At 31.6% G+C, this 23374-nt stretch overlaps 1 protein-coding gene across 7 annotated transcripts in view; it reads right to left on the reverse strand.

Annotated features, from left to right (window-relative positions):
* The window catches only part of CDH12 (cadherin 12), a 1137841-nt gene that overhangs the window by 91051 nt on the left and 1023416 nt on the right, over positions 1-23374 (reverse strand). For 6 of the 7 annotated variants that reach the window (XM_054489194.1, XM_063664679.1, XM_063664682.1 and 3 more), the window contains 2 exons: positions 22288-22407; positions 9804-9971 (listed from right to left, as the gene is read on the reverse strand). In XM_054489194.1, coding sequence (XP_054345169.1) covers positions 9804-9971; positions 22288-22407 — 288 coding nt within the window. The remainder of the gene's footprint in view (positions 1-9803; positions 9972-22287; positions 22408-23374) is intronic. The other variant, XM_063664683.1, reaches the window with a different exon arrangement.

Raw genomic sequence — 23374 nt, forward strand, 5'->3', positions numbered from 1 at the left:
CACCACTGCACTCCAAGCCAGGGCGACAGAGAAAGACTCTGTCTCAAAAAACAAAAACAAAAACAAGCAAACAAACAAACAAAAAACATACAGTGAGACTTTAAAACAATGTCTTTTTAGCTTTGATTAGTGGAGCAGTGGATTGAAAGCCCCATAGTCACATTTAGGGCTCCTACTCCTAGCTACTGGGACAATTCTGATGTTGGAAGCAGTAATCTATATTTTCATAAACATCAATACCATAGCTCTAATGTGCTATCCACTTACGTTCTGCTGTATCATACATGTAACTGCAAAGTTTCTGGCCCCATCTCTCACTATCTCTTTTTCTTTCAGTTTCCTCTTCTAAAAATGTACAAATAAACAGAACCTACTCATACAGATTAAGGAAGTTAATATACAATTTTAATGGTGTCTTTACATAGCACAGGTGCAATATATGTGAGCTGCTTTTCTCTCTATAATAATTGCCCTATTCTCTAAAGACAAGTGGCAAGTGTACCACCTGTGGAAATCAGGGAACTGGGTAATGCAGTTCCAGCAGCCAAATTCAGAAAAGCAGGCTAAGGACTTGTGAACTTGCGGACTTAGTAAGTAAAGGAGATGTATAGGTAGATCACAGCCAGAGGCCTAGATGTTTTACTATTACTAAGTTGGCTAAGTTCTGTTTCTAATATCCATGTACTTGCCCTGATTCTCAGGGGATTCTCAAAAGAGACCATTTTCTCCTATTTTTGCAGGAAGGCCAAAAGGTGGGGATAGAAGAGCTTTCCAATTCAGGTTTTCTTATGTTTTAATTTGTTTGCTTGTTTAGGAACTTACAGATTTTATTCTGTCGTAGGTAAAGTCTCATATTTGAGTTGTATGGTAGACTACATAACACTACATTATTCATGCCACCCTGCCAATATTTTAATTTCTAAAAAAGTCACTTAAAGTGAGCTGGAAAGTAGACAGATTGACATTAACAAATATTATAAGTATTAAATGGACCCATGGCCTTTAACTTTTTTTTAATAACATTGGTAAGATTAGGGGCAATATCTTTAATATCACTTCAATTTTAAGCATTATTTAATATCTTTCAGAAAAATAATATAAAACTAAAGGTCAGATTTCTAAGGGATCTGTCAATATTTTTGCTCATATGCTAGGTTCTTCTGAGACTCTGCTAATGGCACCATGAAACAGCCGTGTTGCAATCTTTGTCCTTTAGCACATGGTGAACAGAACTAAGTAAGTCAACAAAAATTTTCAGCACCACTTAAAAATGATTCATGCTCTCGTTAGCAAAGGACAATGTGATATTAGTAATAACAGCCATGACAAATCATTTTTTAAATTTGCTAATTTTCTTTTTATATGCTTACATCAGCCTATATAGAGCCTAGTGAAACTTATGATCTCCTTATAGGAGAATCTAGAGCACAGTGTTTTTCACTGAGCTTCCATTCAAATTGCATTCACTTCCAATGTTAGCCTCAAAGCATGTGTATGTGACATTGTTAAGCTATTTGGAAGACATCTAAACAAGATATACCACTATATATGAGTGTTTTTTTTTTAGTTAGTTTAAAATGAATAGATTTTAATATTTAATCTTTACCCAAATATACCTGTAGGAATACAATTTTGCATGAATACAAAATATTCTCATGAGATATGCAATTAACTTATTAACTTATTCACTCTATTTAATGAGTAATGGAAACGCTTATTACATATGAGATACATGATACATATAATATATATGATATATCATATATAATATGTGATATATATTATATTATGATAATATATAATATGTGATATATATTATATTATGATAATATATATTATTATATATGATATATCATATATTATATATCATGTATGAATATATTATATAATATATACATATATGATATATCATATATTAATATATTATATAATATATATCATATATTATATGTTATATATTATATATCAGATATTAATATGTTATATAATATATCTTATATTAATATGTTATATAATATATCTTATATTAATATATTATATAATATATCTTATATTATATATCATATGTAATATATTATATAATATATCTTATATATCATATGTAATATATTATATAATATATCTTATGTTATATATCATAAGTAATATATTATATAATATATCTTATATTATATATCATATGTAATATATTATATAATATATCTTATATTATATATCATATGTAATATATTATATAATATATATCATATATGTTATATATCATATATTAATATATTACATAATATATATCATATATTATATGTTATATATTATATATCATACATTAATGTATTATATAATATACCTTATATTATATATCATATGTAATATATTATATAATATAACTTATATTATATATCATATGTAATATATTATATAATATAACTTATATTATATATCATATGTAATATATTATATAATATATCTTATATTATATATCATATGTAATATATTATATAATATATCTTATATATCATATATAATATATTATATAATATATCTTATATTATATATCATATGTAATATATTATATAATATATGGTATATATCATATATAATATATAATATATGGTATATACCATATGTAATATATTATATAATATATGGTATATACCATATGTAATATATTATATATGATATATAATATGTAATATATTATATAATATATGGTATATATTATATGTAATATATTATATAATATATGGTATATATTATATGTAATATATTATATAATATATGGTATATATTATATATCATATATTATATAATATATGGTATATATTATATATCATATATTATATATCAAAAATTAATATATGATATATGATATATAATATATGTATATCATGTATCTCATATATATGCATACGAATGATTCAAGGAATCAGCACTTGCTGGCTCATCACAGTAAACCAGTGATATTCAGATTTGCTCTGTAGACTATCTGTATCAGAATCTACCACAAAACTTATCTAAAATTTAGATTTCTTAGGTCCAAGCTATGTCAGTTGAAACAGAACTTCCCTCACTGGGGATATGGGATCCCAAGGGATTCTTCAGGCAAATATAATTTGAGAGCCACTGTAAGATCTACTGGAGAATAGGGTCTATGTTCTCATTGCCATGCTTTACCTTCAGCACGTATTCATTTTTACTTTTATTGAAGTAGACAAAAGAGCTTTTTGGAAATTAAATTAGATGTGTTTATTCTACTTAGAACAAAGCTGGTTTTATAATGTATGTTGGCTTATTTTTCCAAAACAGGAATAGTGTCATCAAATGTGATGACTCTATTTCTATTACTCATGCCTAAAATTGCTGTGAGACTCTGGTATTACCTGAATACAAGGTCGTAGCTTTTTGTTTAACATTTTTAAATGCTTAGATTTACAGTTTTATTTTTATGCCCTTTAAATGTTTCCACACAAGTGAAAGGATACACATACACATAACACACAATTTATATGACATATATAATATATCTCATATATATGAATACACATAAATACACACAACATCAAAGTTCTATTTGTCTATTTTTGTCTTACTCATATCTTTGGGAAGTATTGACCAAAAGGGTAATATATTCATGTACAGTATCTAAATAATCTAGGTTAAAAATATTAATAATGTCCCAAATACTACTTTTGAAAATTACATTCTCTTCCTACATGGGAGATATTTAGAAGAAAAGCATGGCCCTAAAAACAGCAGATTAGGTAAATTTGTTATCAAAGACTGCTAGCAAAGTGTTAACTGTTGGAAATTACTTAAACATTAGTAGAAATAGAATTGTGAGAACTAAACTGTATACTAAAATTGATGCTGAACAAGCACCAGTACTACATTTTAGAAGCGAACATATATTTGTATAATTGAAACATTAACATATCATGAACTTTGTGTATTACTATTTAAAACCTCTACCTGCTTTCGATTAAGGAAAACCTTACCATGCATTTTGTAGTCAAAACTTCTTTATTAAATTATATGTTAGATAATTATACATTAACTTTGCAGATCAAATTGGCCCACACCATCCCTTCAACCTCAATTATTTGAATAAGCTGAAGTAGTTATCCTTATTTAATAGTAGTAGATTTCACATAAGAGCCATTATTTTAGCCATACTTCCTTGGTATTTTCTTTCAGAGTACTTGCCACCATCTTTTTATTTCCCATCCATTTACTTAAGAGAGCATACTGGAGATAGTGATAAGAGCAGCAATTCACCTTTGTTTCACCCTCTGGGGAATCATTTATGTGTATGCTGGGGGTGTTATCAGTTGTTTGCACTTGTTGTGCAGGCAGGCAATAGACTCTTAACCAGACTTTCCAGGAAATATGGGAGGTGAGAGAGGCAATAATTTACTCACAACAATAACAAAGTCAGCAGTACATTGTGGGTAGCAGACTGCCTTCTCTGGACTCAAATAACAGGAAATATTTTATTCTAGAATATGATTTCATGACTTTGAGACTATATGAATATACCTGTATATATACACACACACACATACACTTAGCTTTATAACAATTTATAAAGAGTTATGAATGCTGAGACTGTATATATATGTGTGTGTATCTGTGTGTGTATATATATATGTATACACATATGTATACACAAATGAATTTACATCACAGAACACTTGTTTTTTAGCAGGCAATCTCAGATATTAAGACAGTCAAACATTAAGTACCTGACGAAGTGTAAAGTTGTGTTTTTATATGGTAAAATGTAACTGTCAAAATTCAATTAGCTTTTTGCTATTTATGCAAAATGACTTATTATATGGTTTTATCAAGAAAACTTAAGCCTAGTAGCTTGCCATTTTCCAAATTTAAGAATGCCAAATGGTAAACAAAGAAATACACTTCGTGACCACATCAAGATTTATCTGAATTCATGTTTATTCTAAGAAAATCTTTATAAGTTACATATTTTAAAAAACATTTCTTTAAAAAAAAGACCTATGGTAGATTTCAAGATCATAAAAGAATCAGTCTAAGCGTAGCTGCCAAAAACATTAATGACAGGATGAAAAGATAAAATACATTTTACTTAAATATATCAATATTTTTAACTGAATAAATGTATAGCTATTAGCATATTATCTTTAATAATTCAATAATTAACTTGGACATCTTGTAGTCTTTCTATGTCATAAATCTACAGGAGAGGAAAAAACATATAGACACATATATATTTATGTACATATATACATGTACATAAATATATATGTTGTTTTTAATCTGACAGCTGACGTAAACAGAGACAAAATATTGTTCACTGTTCTGTAAACACTTTGGCTGATGATTTTACTACTTCAATTTTATTTTGATTTTTTATGTTAATTTCAGAATAATAAGAATTTTTATATCCAGGTGTTAACAAGTTAATAAACTATGATAAAATACAACTGTTTTATTCTGCAATTATTGTGTAAATGATGTATTACTGACTTGTAACAGAATCAAAAATAATATAGCTCTTAATAGAAACCGTCAATATAAACACGTTTGTAGATATTTAATCAAAATAGAGAATTGCTTTAAAATGTTGTTGTATTTATGAGTAAGAAATTTTCTTAGAACAATTATTGACGTACTATTTTCTATGTTCAAATCTGTTTACCATACAAACAATTATCTTATCTATTATTATATTGAAATAGAAAGGAAAACACACACACACACACACACACGCACACACTCCTTCACATTTTCTATAATGGAAAACTCTCTTTTCATCAAATGTTGTATACAGAGTACTTTATTTTACTTAATTTGTTTTCCTATTTCTTACAAAATTATTATACAGAAAAAGCGACCAACTGGGAAAACTATGAATATTTTGCCAAATGTTAATTAACGGCATCACTTAATTGATTTAATCTTATAATGTATAATTTAGATCAGCTTGTTAGATAGTTTTGTCATTTAAAATTCATATATTGGAGGCCATCAGCACTTTTCTGTAGCTTATTTTAACAGATGGAGATCCTCTACAGATATCCTAGATTGTAGTAGATGGAAGCTATTTAACTCTGGAAAACATTTTGTAAATAAACTATTTTGTCTTTATGTAACTTCAGTTACCGCTCTTTTAATATGCCATGTATCATTTCTATTTCTGAAACAATATTACTACCTTTATTTGAAGACCGTTTTCTGGGTTATCTGTAGGATCTTTTGGGGAAAACACAGGCATTGAAAGCAAATTACCATTAAAGAGGGAGAGTGCTAAAAAGTTAGGATTCTTGGACAAGTTATCTATCCAACCATTCTTAATAATATAGCCTTGCTCCTTTATTTCTAAAAGTGAGAAAATTCTATACAGCCATAATGAGAATTAAATGGAAATACAAATGCAACTCACTTTCTGTAGTGCATGACACACAGTGATTTATTAGTCTAGATCCTCATCACATCGTCATATCAAATTGGCAGTGATATCTGGTATGTGATATCTCAGAAACTATATATTTTACAACAACAATAAAATAGCAAACTACACATGCATGATACAAATGCCTATGCCATTTAAGTTTTTTTCCATCTCAAATTAAGAGGTCACATACACAAAGCCAAAATGCTTTACAATTAGTAAATTTTATGAAATTAATTTGTGTAGCTTAAGCAATGAGAAGAGTATCTCATAAAGTTCATCTGGAGAAAAGTTTTTTTTTTTTAGCATAAGTGCTTAACAGTCATGAGCAAATATAGTTAGTTGTGGGAAATTCTTATGTATGTATGGAATATATTTTATTGACTTCCACATTAAAAAGGATATTATTTCAGTTTGTAATTCTATATCACACTTGACAGTTAATTGTGCCACATGAGAAATATTCCTGTAAAAAGAGCATTGGCTTTTAAAGAATTGGCTTTTCTCTTTATAAATGTTTTGTTCTGTTTTTTCCTCTAAAGGATGTAATTCAAAATGACAGTGTAGTAGAAAGGTCTTAACACAAAAACATGTAAAATTTCAGGGAGATGAATTTTTTATTCATTCAAAATGTGAAAACCTCTTCTTTCTCCTGGTTAAAAAATATCCCCCACCTGTTATAGTTTCAGACAATAGTCCAAGTGTTCATCTAATACAAGCAGAAAATAATTTGATCACAGTGATCTCCTTGATAGATTTATTCTGTCCTCTCATTTTCCTGTTTATGAGTGGTGTCAACATATGCCATGTTTTTTTGCAGATGTGCTCTAAAATTTTAGAGTGACAGATAAAGGAAACTAATAACTTTTATTTTAATATGATGTTAAACTGGAAGGAATTTGGACTTCAGATTTTTTGTTAAGTCAGTTAATTTTGTTGATCTTCAGCAAGTTATTATTCTTTATAGGCCTCAGTTTCTTTACAGTAATATGTGGAAAATAGTGATCTTAGAGTATTGATGTGAAAAGGAAATCAAGATAGCAATGATAAAGTTCTTGATGCATGTGTAAATGCTTTAAAAATTCCAATGCTGGCCAGGCTTGGTGGCACATGCCTGTAATCCCAGCACTTTGGGAGGCCAAGACAGGTGGATCACCTGAGGTCAGGAGTTCGAGACCAGCCTGACCAACATGGTGAAACCCTGTCTCTAATAAAAATAAAAAAATTAGCTGGGTGTAGTGGCGGATGCCTGTAATCCCAGCCACTTGGGAGGCTGAGACAGGAGAATTGCTGGAACCTGGGAGGCGGAGGTTGCAGTGAGCCGAGATCATGCCATTGCACTCCAGCCAGGGCCACAGAGTGAGACTCCATCTCAAAAAAACAAAAACAAAACAAAACAAAAAGTTCCAATGCCCTTATCCTCTACATTTTTTGCAAGTACATCTCAGAGACTTTCCCTTAGACCTATAGATTCAACCTTGAATAAATGTCAAGGAGGACTACTACTTTATTCAGATACTCTTTTCATTTATTAAGATCTGAAAATGACCATCTTGTTTCGGTGGGAGTAAAGCACGCCATCTTGGTTTCCTAAGCATACTCTAGCTTCTTTGCCATTGAGCCATTGTCATCATGCCCCTTTGCCCAGCCTATTTGTCAGGGTCTCCAGTCCAACTTCTACAAACCAGCCTTCATCCATACCCACATGGATTGCATTCTTCCACTTGCTGTAACTTTGTATCCCTGATTTAAGAATCCTCACTATCACCCATGTGAATGAGGATATTGACATTACCTAATAATACATTGGCTATTTCCTACACTCTAGATTGAACATATTTCATATGCACAAAACCCAAAACAGCACCTAATTTCACAATGCCACTTTTTATGTACAAGCAGTTTCCCAATCTGTCCTCAACTAGCTATTACAGCTTGCCACACCTAAATGGTTAAAAAAATAAAAATTTAGTGTTTTTAGAGTCGAGATCCTATTAGTCACACCATATATTAGAGAAACTAATGCATTATTTCTTTCTCCTTTTAAATCTCTTTTTTGCTGTTTTCTTTAATAACAAAACAAGGAAAAGTCTCGCTTTAAGACTCTCTGTGTTATTAATCATAGCATATTATATAGTAGCCATTTGTCAGATACATTTATATGCAAAAGTAGAATTATTTTCTTTTTAATTAATTATTTTAATTGACAAACAGAAATTGTTCATCTTTAATATGTACAACATGTTTTAAAATGTGTATACTTACTGGGAGTGGGATGGCTCAGTCAAGCTAATTAACATATTCCTTAAAGTGTAATTATTTCTAATTGCCACTCAAAACATTTGGCCTTTAGACTTTCGGTCACTAAATTAAAACATTTCCATCAATAGAATATAGGTTTATGATTTTAAGAGAAAAATGACAAAGTGGTAAAATATGGAAAAACATACATATAGCCAAAGGAATAAGTAAAATGTTCATTTAGCTAAATATCCTCAATATTATATACTTTAGTAGATGAACTCGTAAACTCTCCTGGAGTGGAAAGAGAAAAAACTGTTTTTTTTTGACTGTTTATGCAAATGACTGCCTAGTGACTTAATTAAGATCCTTATACAACCAGTGACAGAAACATGCAGCTTCTGTATTCTAAGTCCTGGGGACACTGAAATGATCCTTGAAAATGCACCAGGAATAAAACATGTAGTGATTGGTGTTAAATGTAATACTGCAACAGAAAACTAAATGTAACACAAGTGAGAACTCATTTTCAACAAGAAACACAGAGTTATAGAGAAGACATAGGTGTGAATCACTCTATTATCATAGAAACTATAGCAATTTTCATCTATTACAAAACTAAAATGAAATAACTAGTCAGAACTAAAGTAATGTAAATAGCATCAATATCATCTGATACATGAAAATATTCGGAAATGATTCAACACATATAATCACTAAAGAGAAGGCACAGAATTCTAATGCTAATTATATGACACAGCATCTAATATGGTGGGATATGTGTCAAAACTATGAGGCTCCATATTACATTAGATTTGGGACATTTATATTACTTTCTCAGTTAATAAAATATTAGGGTAAGATCTCAACTTATTTTGAATATGTTACTTTAATAAAAATTGATAGCATAAGACCAATACTTCAACTATTGGCTCATTATTTTTTACTAAATTAACACTAGGCATGAATCTCATCAAAATGTTCAATCCTGAAGATTTGTAATTTTTAATCCATTAGCTTCTGCTTCCTAAAGACTAAGTGTCTGGAAAATGATTTTCATTCCCATAGCATTCAATGACACCATTAAATTTTTTTAAACTGCAATAATTTAGGCTTAACAGGAAAGGTGACTTACTTTTGGGGAATCGAGGTGGATTGTCATTGACATCGGTGAGAGTGATGTTGACTATTGTTGTTCCGGCTAATCCTCCAAGCTGTCCTCCCATATCCTTGGCTTGGATGAGTACTTGGTATTGTTCTTTGACTTCTCTGTCCATGTTTGGCAAAGCTGTTCTAATAACACCTTAAGGGATACAAGCAACAATGTAAAATAAATATCACAAATGCTGTGTTTTCTGAAATAAAATCAAATGCAACAACAACATGATTCTACCTAGAATCAATAACAGAGACATAATAGCTAAAATTGTATCTTTTAAAAAGTGAGACATTCAAAATGTCCAATGGTTAGGACATAATTTAAAATATTATAGTAGCTACATAATAAAATGCCATGCCACAATGAGAAATATGGTTAAAGAACAATGTATCACCTCTAAGAGGTAGTCATCATTCATAAGTAAACCAAGTTAGACATGATTTATATGCAGGATCCTATCTTTAAAAAGAAGAAATCATTAAAAATTAGAGATAAAATATAAATACAAAAAATGCGAAGTGGTTAAAATGAGTATGCAGTTTCCAATTATTACTACTTTCTTCTTTGTTTTTCTGTTTATTTTATAGGGTAAAAATACTAATTTCTTTTCTAAAAATGCATTTAATATCTTCATTACATATTTTATTTTGTCTTTCAGAATTCCTGTTAGTTATTTTAGCAACAGATATTTCACTAAGTTTCTCCAGCATCTAGGACAATGCTTGCCATTTACAAGGAGCACAATGAGTATATGCAAACCAATTCACCAAATGAGTGACTGGCTGAGTGAATGAATCTCTAAATAATTAAATCTGTAATTGTGAACGTTACAGTACATGTACATATTTACATATTGTCCTCATTTCCTGTCCTGGTGTCCAAGTGTAAAAATAGTTCATATTCCTGTTTATTCATAGTAAAAGAACCAAAACCTCCTGGATTAATCTCAAATAAAATCATGAATACATTTCATACCAAATTCCAATCTTTAGTCAATTGTTTTAGGGAGAGATTGGACAGCATTTGTTTTAAACACAGCTGGCTTTAACAGTGTTGTTTCTTTCTTTAAGAAACATGCTACTTTCTTTAAGTAGCATATATAAATAACAAATATAATATAAACAAAAATAAATCAGCCATCAACAAACATATAGAATCCAAATCATAAACCCAACATACATCCTTGTTTTATCTGTACTTTCTACTCTCTACTTAACAAACGCTGATTCAAATTTGACAATCTGAGATTTCTTCTGACTCTTGGCAGGAAATTGTTGCAAAAAAAAGACAGCCTTCATTTATGCTGCTGCTACTTTATTTATCAATTTGTACTGACACTTTTTTTTTTTTGAGGCAGAGTTTCTCTCTTGTTGCCCAGGCTGGAGTGCAATGGTGCAATCTGGGCTCACTGCAATCTCCGCCTCCGGGGTTCAAGTGATTCTCCTGCATCAGCCTCCCGAGTAGCTGGGATTACAGGCATGTGCCGCCACGCCTGGCTTATTTTGTATTTTAGTAGAGATGGGGTGACACCTTTTTAATCCAATGTGTTTGTCCTTTCTTCAGCTCAGGCTCCTGATGCTTTGTTTCCAAGTCTCTTAACTAAGATTCTTCATCTCTACCTATGAGTGTTCTGGTTCTACATACCTTAGGTTATGTGACTTCTCCCTGACTTACAATGCTTATATTTTCTAGATAGATGCCTGAGTTTGATTCATATGCATTATGTCTTGTCCTGTTGTTGACCGACTCTATCTGAATTCATTTTCAATAAGAAAAGTATGCATAACTTTCTTAATTCAGTTCTAGCATAAAAATTTCCAATATGAAAATTATTTCTATCACTATCCATCAGTCTATTTCTATATCTATATATCTATCTGGACTGAGAGACAGAATTGTGAAGTTGTTCCTTTCTGGTTATTTGCTGACCTAAATAAAAAGCTATATACTGGGATCCAGTTAGATTAAAACATTAAGATGCAAAGATTTTCTTTTCCCAAGATGATGCAATCATTTTTTGCTTAATTGTTGAGAAATTAATAAAAACGGGGTACTATGAAAAGAATAACTTCTTGAAAAAGTTCTTCTCCCACTTTAAAATAAACTGCAATGTTTAAAGATTCTCATGTTAAATTTGGAGTTTGGCTTAGTACCCAGATTTCAACTCCAAAAAAAAATGTACACATAACTACATTATTTTTCCTCTGGAACAGCGGTACTTGAATGGAAGTGGTGCTGGGGCAGGGGAAGCACACCCTGGTCATCACTAGAAATTGACTTTCAAACTACATATACAATCCTTTCCTCTGTCTATGTTCTACATACTATCCAGTTGGTAGCATTACGCTAACAGCAGGGCTAGAAGCAGCAGAGACGTCACTTATCAGAAACAGGGTAGAGCAGGAGGGCAGGGCTGTGAGTGTGATGGAAAAGATTTTGACAATTTTTATGAATCACCGGAAAAAATATATATCTACTCTTAACTCTGATAATATCTATTTTGTCTCTGTTCAATTGCATCTTAATGTTTTAATCTAACTGGATCCCAGTAGATAGCTTTTTATACAGGTTGGCAAATAACCAGAAAAAAACAATTCCATAACTCTCTCTGTCCAGATAAATAGATAGATAGCTATAGAAATAGATAGATGGATAGTGATACAGTAATAGACCTTCTGCTAGCATCTATTTGGTGACAGTCACAAATGCAACTACAATTTCGAAGACTGTCTTCCATAATTCCAAAATCCTTTCAAATGTCCTGCTGTATCTTAATATAAGTTAATTCTTATTATTACCTGAGACTACTGAGGTAGGTAGATAGATAGATAGATAGATTAGTTTAGCTTGATATGCTTTTTAAATTCATTTTCAGGAGCATAGCGACTGTATGAATAATGGAAAGCCTGACTTATCTAAGGTATAGGTGACAGAAGTAATGTCAGGATTGATAACCTGAATCCTAGTCTAGGATTCATCATACCATTTCACATGAATAAATATATTTAAAGATGGTGTTTATTCAAAGAAATGATAAGTTGGTAGGGGATCATTTGAATAATGCAATTCACAGAATTATTATGTTACCTAGCCCCTATAAACAGAGTAAGAATTGTGACACTCCAACAAGAAATGCCTTCGTTCCAATCATCCACTCCTAATGGTCAAAGCTTGTGAGAAGATGCCATTTGAAGTGCACACATTTGAGTGCTTAGGGTCCAGCTATTCCAACCATTCCAGGTCCACTAAGCCCCTAAACTTCTCCGAACTTCTTGTCCTCATTCTCTCAGTTCCCCTATGAATGCCTGCCCAGTTGGTGGACATCTTTCTGGTTTCTTCCACTTTAGTCTTTTTTTTTTTTTTTTTTTTTCATGAAGCCTTTTCTGACTCACAGCACGGCTTCAGGAAGAAATGACTATACCCTCCCTAGGATTCACTCATAGCGTGTAGAATGTTTTGTTGCATGTTTTGATTTGTTGCCTGTTTACCTTTCTTTACCAGACAGAAAGCTACTTTAGCACAGAGAGAAGTCCTTTTGTTTTCTTTTCTAATTTTGGCATCTAGTTAATGTCTGGCTCAGAGTGATAGAGGAGATAGAGAGAAATTATTTAGGCAGATAGTAAAAGAGTCCTTGGTAAAATTTCCCTTTTAATAAAAAGCAGCGCCAAATTATTTCTTTTCCAGCAAAGAGCAGCCTGAAAAATTGAGCTGCAGACATAGATAAGCAAGCTGGAAGCTTGCTCAGGGGAATGCCAGCAGCTGTGCAGAGAGAAAAGGGCTACCTGGGAGCCAGGCATGTTCAACATGGAGGCTCTGTCTTCCCTTTTCTTTGTCACCACATGTTCAGTAAAGAACTAGGCAACATGGCACTGGCCAGGCAGAGAACCCATCTGTATAATAAAAGATTAGGGTGGGGTGGCCAGATTTTCACAAGCTGTGCAAATGGCATACCTAGCCCTAACCAGTTTTTCGCATCTTATGCGAACAGTACACCTCGTCCGACCAATCTTTTGTGCCCTGTGTAAATCAGATATCACCTCCTCAAGTTTATCTATAAAACCTGTTGCATTTCACTGCAGAAGCAGAAACCCATTCCAGTGCCCTCTCCCTGCAGGAGAGCCTTTCTCTTTCTTTTGCCTATTAAACCTCTGTTCTTAACCTCACTCTTTGTTTGTCTGCATCCTTGATTTCCTCAGCATGGGAAAAGGAACCTTGGAGATTATTCCAGACAATGACGCCACTTCAAGAGCATGTCTGTTTTTCTGTTTCCCTGTTCTTAATACAGCTATGTTACTTTTCCACCTATATGTACCATAATTTTTTAGTTCACTGTAAATTTATTATTTTGTGATATCTTTTCTTTTTTATTCTACTCTCTGTGAATCATAATAAAAAAATAGATTTTCTTCTCATTTTTTTCTTGTACTTTCTCCCCATCTTCTACTCATGCCCTGAAGAATCCATTTAATTGATTTCTTTTACCCTATAGCTATTTATTTTGCAAAAGAAGAAGTTTGTTTTCTTGAAAAAAGTTGTTGTCTGTTTTCAACTTATCCCTCTTTTACTTTGGAGCTAAATACCTGGGGAGGCAAGTCCAGGCTTTATCTTAATCATTCTGAATAATGTCATAAAAAAAGAAAATGTTTTTTTGTGGATAGCATATGACAAAAAAATTTTTTGCTTTTCTCCAAATTCTAGAGATTTAGACAAGCACTATATGAACTCAGGGGACTGGCAGATGAACAATGGGTAAATGGCTTTATTCTCCACTCAATGAGGTTTATAGTTCAAAGGAGACTTAGACCACCAGTCTGCTCTCCATAGAGCAGCCATGATGGTGAGGTCAGAGCGTAAGCCAGGTCACAGAGCTCCTCCACTCTGAAGTCATCACAGACTGTCCACACCTTTCAGAATAAAGCCCTCACATAATCTTCACCTTCTTTCTGAACTCTGATCTTCTTTTCTACAACTCCCTCCCTCATTCACTGCACCCTTTCACACTGTCTTCCCCAGCCAGAAATGTTCTTTCCAAGGGATGCTCATTTGTAGTTCTTCCACTTCCTTTAGATCTTTTTTAAAAGTCATCTTCATAGGACCGTGTTGGCCATTCTATCCAAAATTTCTTTCTAAATTAATTTCTGATTGCTTCTGTAACAAATTACCACAAACCTACTGGCCTAAAACAACATAAACTTACTATCTTACAATTCTGGATGTAAGGAGGCCAACACGGGGCAGGATATGGGTAGGGCTGTGATTTTTTTCTAAATGCTGTTCATCTAGACAATGGCAGCGCTCACTGGCTCCTGACTTCCTTCCTCCTTCCTCTAAGGCAGTAGCAGATTAGCGTTTTCATATCTTTTTCTGACTCTGACCCTTCTGCTTCCTTCTGCATACAAGAACCCTTGTGATTACACAGAGTCTACCCATATAATAAGAATAATCACCTCATCTCCACTATATGTGATTAGAACCTTAATTCTTCTTTGCCATGTAATATAACATATTCACAGGTCCTGGGGGTTAGGACATGAACATACTTGGGCAATCATTGTTCTGTCTAGCATACATACTCTTCATTAATATTTCATATTTCTTTCTCTAACATTCTCTCCTTAGTCTTTAAGCTATTGAAAACACTATGTATTTCCCTTATTTATTCTGTTTGTTTTATGTTTCCTCAAATTGAATGTATGTTGCTGAAGGCAGGGGCTTTTGTGTTGATTTTTTTCTTCCCTGGAAAATGGCTAGCTAGAAGAATGCCAGGCATATAGTAGGCACTCAATAAATATTAGTAAAATAAATAAAGTAGTGCATAATACTAGCTGAGGTAACACATGGCAAATAAGTGTTTATCCTTCAGGAGAGATTATGATGTGACATAGTTCTTGTAATCTTCATCATTATTGACCCAAATACTCATGATGTAATTTTGAAGAAGGTGGGGTTATTAGTATTTACCTAGGGGTATTATAGCTATAGTATCATGAAAATGTTTTTGATTAGAGCTGAAAGGGATCTCTCCTAGTTAAACAGACTCCAGTGTTGACCAAGTCATTGTTAACTGTTTTTAATAAAGATTTGGAGGAAACATTAAAAACAGTATTTTAATGCACAAGTATGTTAGAGACAGCTAATAAGTTGAAGGATAAAAAAGAGTAATGATAGTACTCAAAACTTAACTTCAGCAGTGAGAATATAAGTTTCTGTTTTCAATTCCATAGCTCAGTTACATTAAAGTTATGAGAGAGCAGATTTTGCATTATTTTATGTGAAAAGTTACTGAGTTTCATTTCATTTTAGTGTTAAATTAGCCTAAAATATAAAATGGATTTTTTAAAAAATACTAGTACATTCTTAAATAATATTTATTCAAATGTTATGTTCATCATTGCATTTATATATGATTTTTTAAATTTTTTGCTAATGTGTTTGAAAGACAAGAAGAGTTATCAGGTTATCTTCAGTAAGAAATTTAGAGACCATATTGTCCAACTTCTTAACTGCACCATGTCTTAACTCTCCTATAGGACTTATGAGCCACTTTCTCCAGGAGTTCTTTCTTCCAGAAGCTCTCATCCCTTCCATCAGTCTAGTGTCCCATAGCAGCATTGTGTATCAGAGGATTATATACCAGAAAACTCACATATAACCTTCTGAAGACCTGATGAGCTCCACCTACTAGATAGGGATCTACTTGACGATCTACTTGATTCATCTTAGTCTCCCAATAGCAAAGGACCTGTCAGGTCATATGTTACAGATATATGTGCATCAAATGACATAATCAAATCCAACACCACCAGTTCATTACTCATCATCTGCTTTAACCCATCCAGTAATGTGAAACTCACAATCTAATGAGTTATCACTCTTATATATGGTATTATTCTTATCTTTTTTATACATATGTATATATATGGAGCCAGAATTCTTTCTTCCTGTAACTCACACTATGTATTGATAGCTCTTTTCCTCTCAAGCAGCACAGAATACATCTAGTTCCTCTTCTACATGACAGCTCTACCACTTGCTAAAGGCATATATCACATCCCTCTGGAATATTTTCCTTTCAAGCCCAAACATCCTTAGTTATTTTTGCTGATGTGTTCATCTCATGATTTCTAAAATAAAGCAAATGGAACTCACCCAGAATCTACTTGAAGTCTGACAATGCAGAATAAAAGAAAATGATTGCCTGCAGTGCATTCCTGGGCATGAAATTTACTACACAATCATAATATTACAAAATAGGTAACAATATGTGCTATTTTATCTTAATAATTATTTATTTCCTTGACACAGTTTTCTTTCCTTATATTTATTAGCATCTATTGATTTCCTTGCCTTTGCTATCCCATAGTCAATTCTTGCCTTAATGCTTCCTGGCAACTTATTTATTCTGGCAAAAAGTATTAAAATAGTGACTTCATTGTGTAGGAAAAGACTCTTTTATTTTGCCCTTAAAGAAAGAAGATATAATTTATTTCATCAGTACCAACTGAGGTGTCTTACTCAGTTCTACAGATTTTATTCTGAATTAATATCAAAAGAATGCTCTATCCCCATGTGACCCAACAATACCTTTTCTGGGTCTACACCCAAAGGAAATGAAATTATCACCTCATAAAGATATCTGCACTTTCATGCTTATTGCAACATTATTCCCAATAGTCAATATATGAAAACAATGTAGTTATTCATCAGTGGGCAAACAGAATAAGAAACTGTGGTATACACATATAATGGAATACTATTCAACCTTAAAAAAGGAGATCCTGCCATTTGCTACGACATGGATAGGCCTGGGGGACAGTGTTCTAAGTGAAATAAGCCAGACACACAAATAAAAATATTGTGTGATCTTATTTATATGTGGAATCTAAAAAAAGGTAAAATATGTAAAGAATAAAAGAAAGATTATAAGGGTCAGGGTATGGGAGAGAAAATGGGGAGATGTAGGTCAAAGGATACAAAATAGCAAAAATACAAGATAAACAAGTTAAAAGATCTAATATACAACATGAGGACTAGAGTTAATAATAGTGCATTGTACTTAGCATTTTTGCTAAATGAGTAGATTATAACTCTCTTTGCCATGAGGAGGAGCCAGGGTTAGTTGGGGGAGAATGAATTAGTAAGATGATGGGTATGTTAATTTGTTCTACTATAGTAACCATTTATATGTGTGTGTGTATCTCTTATGACAGCATTTTATATATGTGATATACAAAATAAATTTTTAAAAGAATGCTCAAGTCATAAGCATAAGTATGTGCATGGTATCATAGAGTGTTAGCTCAAAATATAAAGTTATTGGCCCAAGCTTTAATTTTAATATGAAGCTTTTATAACACCAACATATTTTAGAAGACATACAAGAATAATATTGGTCAAGCTATAGGAGGAGGTTTCGTTGGGAAATAGGCTTGAAGATAATTATCTCTGAATGAAAGGTTGATAGACTCAAGAGCAAAAGTCTTGGGAAAGTATCAGTCATGTGGGCAAACTATATCATGTTTCCTTAAGCAGAATTTAGAACAGGATCACACAGCAAGAAATATCAGAACAGGAAATAAAAAACTTTTAAAATATCTCATGCAACTTTATTCTCGCTCAATTGTTTTTTTAATATGAATTCTATAAATACATGTAGAAACATGTAAAATAAACATTTATAAAGGACATATTTTTGACAATGCATGTAAATTAAGAGATATGGAGAGAAATGTTTTGGCTAGATGGTGTAATGGTTTGACAAAAGTGTAAACATACTTAATGCAACTGAATTGTACACTTAAAATGGTAAAAACGGTCAGTTTTATATTGTGTATATTTTACCATGATAGGAAAAAAACAATTTTATAGATTAACAAGAGGATAGTGGGTAAAATAATATTGTAATGTATTCTCAAGTAGAGCTCAGATCATTTAGAATACAGCATATCATTACCATATGACGTGAAATATGGCAACACCTAGTTACTGAACTCAGACTAGTTATTTAGAATCATTTAGGGAAAATTTAAATATATTAACAGAATTTTAAGACTAAATTAAGACATAAGAGTTCATCATTTATACTAATATTTGTTTTCTTAAATGGAGTTACTCTATTATCAAAACTATTGAGATGTTCAGCATCCTGATTTCAATCACTGAATTAAATATTATAATATTTTTGCTCTTGTTTAATGTTTTATAGATTATAGATGTTTATAAATATTTTATAAACATTAAGTGAAATAATTTATATAATAAAATAATACAATATGTTAATATAAAAACATTTTAATGTTTTATAAATGTTAAGTATAATAAACATAATTGTTTAATGTTTTATAGATATAGCTACATTTTGAGTGTTTTAAATGTCATTTACTAATCATCTAAGGCATATAAATGAATGCATCTGGATTTTAACTCAGAGTAAATTATTTCATAGTTAAGGCAAACAATTGTCAAATACACTGATTTTAAAAGAACTATTATTTATTGATTTATTTCATGGAATAAATGAGTTTATACTGTTTAGAATATATCAGTTTATATTGTTTAGAAATAAACTTGCCATATCCACTTAGATAGAGATGCTGGGAATGTTTGTCAAACAGCAGTGTCAATACAGAAATCTTTTTATTTTCTCATTTCAAATGAAACAAAAAATGATCTCTTTATCTCTTCATAAATATTTAGGCACCAGAGGTTTTGATGAGACTTTTCTTTTCAGAATTGTTTTAAGCTGTTTTCTACACTCAAATGTGGAAAATTTCAGATAATATTAGTTTTTCATGCATTTTATTTAATAACAGCAAAGAAATCATAAAGGGAAGCTATATGGCTGGAACAAATGGAGACTATTTCTGAGAAATTGCAATTATCCTTGATTTTTGATTTACTCTTATCTACCACAAGGTGATAAATTTGACAAAAAGTCTTCTTGATGGTTTCTGTGCATGAAGAACTAGTTTTCATTCTCTTAATGAAGTGCTTCATCATGCACTCTTTTCCTTCCTAGTGGTCTGAGGCATTGTTAATATCAAGACTTCTGTCTCCAGTGAAAATCAATGCTTCAAAAATCTATTATATAGCTTACAACAGAATTGTTTCACTCTTCGTTCTAAATAATAAACATTATATAAAAATATAAATACAAAATTATAAAAGTTACATTACATATTCGTGTACTGTATGGTAAAACAAACTTTTTAAAGATACTAGAATATGTTGAAAGTTGATATTGGCCAAATGAAATAAGGGAAGAGTATGTTTTTTGGCTCATAAAGTTGTTTGGTATTCATTTGACCATAACAATTATATTTTTAACCCATTCTTTAGGTTTAAATTTATCTTTGTTTGATTTTTATGCTTTTTAAAGGTTAGATATGGTTTTATCCACAGTTATTTTACCAATATTAAATTCTTAATGCTAAATCCTTCATTCTCTCTAAGAGAATACTCACTCTTATTCTGAGTATATAAACTCACCTACTTTATAGAGTTTATCATTGTAATCCAATAAACGCTCTTTAATACTCTCTTTCTTCACCAATCTCTATACACCTACTTTTCTCATTCTTTTATTCCTTTTGTCTCTCAGGAGTGTTCTTCATAAGCTGAAGGGATCTAAGAGAACAGCATTGTCCATACCTCCATTTCTGGTCAGATTACCCATTTTAGCAAACCTCAGAAGGATACATAACTATACAAGAAAAAAATAACCCATAGTGGCCTCATCTGATAAAATGAAATATTTTAGATAATTTTCCTTTATTATTTTCATATATTCAGCCTATTGTCCAGGCCTTCTTAATTTCTCCGGAACACTGTAGGATCATAAACTTCATTGAACAACTTCCCCAATCTCTTTTTATTTTCAATTTACCCACCTTTTCTACAAAAATATATATGATTTTTTTCACAGCTAAAAAATAATCACAAAACTTCCTTTTAGATGAGATTGCTAAACATTTTCTTATTTTTACTGCCATATTTCTTGAAAAATCACTTGTATGGTAAGGTGTAATTTTCTCACCATGCACTCACTTTTAACATTTGACAGACTGGCTTTTATTCTCCAAAACTCTATCGAGATCAGAGGAGCTTCTTTGTCCTAAGCCATTCTGGATTCTCTTCAGTGCTGATACTCCCTTCTTAATGGAGTTCTCAAAGGACTGATGCTGTCCTTATTAAACTCTACCCTCTTTTCAGGTTTGCATAAGGGAGTGACTCTCTGTTTTAGTCCTTTAACTTTTTGATGACCTCTGCCCCCTACTGGCTTAATAAGGAGGACAAGAAATTAAGAGAGAATGGCAGGTTCACTTGACAAAAAGTTTTGCAGATTTTGCACTTCAACTTTTGTTAAGAAACATCAATAGATCTTATGTTTCCAGGCAACATTAATACATAATTAACTGTTAATTAACTTATATCTAATTCATATACCAGATTTTTACACATACCTCTCAGGAAGTGTCAATTATAAAATGTTTAACTTATTTGAATGTACAGTGTCTGAAATGTATACTTTTCAAATGCATATTGGTATTTAAAAATTAATTTACAAATTTAAAAGGTAACTTATTACTTCCATATGAGAACAATTTTCCATTATTTTAAGTTCACATAATACATCATATTAAATTCAATTTGCAATATGTTCTAATGTAGTGTATCAGAATTGACAAAATAACCATGGTTGTGGGGTTTCTGCTTCAACTGTGACATGGAAGGCCTAATCTGATCACTGGTCTAGTGGCCGAGTCTTCTTAGCAAAGTATTCAACATTCAGATATTGATTGTTTAGAAATAGGGCGACCTCATTTATTTAAAAGGAAAGACAAAATATTCCACATGCATAGCCTCCTGCCCTTCCGATGCTACTCATATATACTTGAATTTGAAAACTGCTATTTTTTAATTAAAAATGGGACTGGATTTGAAGACATAGGAAAACAGAATCGATGATTTTGGTATTGCAAGATTGTCAAGTCTCTCCTTTCTCCCACTATAAGTGTAAGTCTCTATTAATCTAAACCAAGCATTCATAACCCTTATATATGTATAGCAATAGAAGCTCCAGGATGTTACCATGTATTATTAAAGCCCAAAACTAAGTATAACTGAACCCATCCAATAAATATGAAATAAAAAGCTATTATAGCTGGAAGAATTTGTTTTGAAGTAGACTTTTGAAAATTTTAAAGAAGACCTACATTGACTGCCTACCTAACAAATTTGAACTTTAGAAAGATATGTTAAAAGGTTTATTTTACACAAAGTTCACTTAAATGGAAATTGTTCTTCAGCAGCAAGAAAAGATCCCATCTTCTTTGCTTAATGCGCATCACACTGAAGCTTTATGGCTATATTAGAATATGCAACTCCCCATGCCAAGATTTAATTAAAGTTTAAATATTTGAAGGGCTGGTGATAGTGTTGCCTCTAATAAAAAATTTACCTGTCTTGGGATCAATAGAGAAATAAGGTTGTCCCTGAAGAATGCTGTAAACGACTCTGGCACTGTTTCCATAGGTCGGGTCATCTGCATCTGTGGCCTTAACCTGGAGTACATATGCACCTGGAAAATAAGACAATATCGCTCTAGCATTTTTGTTTTACTACTTTCAAGGTCATGATTCTTATATGCTAGACTCGATTTTCCTTTGGTATTTGACCTATGTCAAGTACGCCATGAGTACTTGATGTCACTGAGGATAGTTTAACCGTTGTAACCAAATGTTGAGCAATGATATAGTTAGTGCAAATCACAACTTTAAATAATATGTATTTTAAAAGCTGTGTCCATTTCCATGAGCTGGATCATCGAAATGAAAGTCATCATGATACTTTTATTGATTGGCACACCAAAGAAAGCATGGACACCACTTATATTAGCTCATCTGGTTACTATTGATGCTTTAACTTTGTGATTAGGATATCAATAGAGAGGCTAAAAGGTTTAGAGTGTACTGAACATTAGAGGTTGTTAAGTGATTTGCAACTGCAATTTAGAAATTAACAACTACCTACCAGCATCAGGAAGCCTTTAATTAGAAAAGGAATATTTGAGAAATTGAGAAACCATAAATAGTTGCAAAATAGCTATAAGAGCACTTCTTTGCCTCATGATTGAATTAACCTAAAGATTCAGTGACATAAGAAGACACCACAAACAGTCAAATTATCTGCAGCTTTCCTAATTTTTTTTGGCATGGGTATATTTTTTCTGTACTAAAAGAAGTTGAAGGGAGCTTTTCTTTGTTATTTTCCTTATCTGTTCATAAGCATATTGAAATCAGTCTCTAAAAACTTTTAAAGTGAGTATCTCTTCCTAATGTCCTGTTCAATGTTACTATTCTGAGTTCAGAACAAAGTGAAATCAAAAGTACCCAAATTGTAGCAAATAAAATAGACATATATATATACACACACACACATATATATATATACATACACACATACACATGTACATCCAAAGTTATGCAGTGAGTAGAACTACCTTAATCTGCTGGAGGCACTCAAAGTAACTGTTCTGTTTAGTGAAA

The sequence above is a fragment of the Pongo pygmaeus genome, chromosome 4 (assembly GCF_028885625.2).
Source record: "Pongo pygmaeus isolate AG05252 chromosome 4, NHGRI_mPonPyg2-v2.0_pri, whole genome shotgun sequence".
Classification (NCBI taxonomy): domain Eukaryota; kingdom Metazoa; phylum Chordata; class Mammalia; order Primates; family Hominidae; genus Pongo; species Pongo pygmaeus.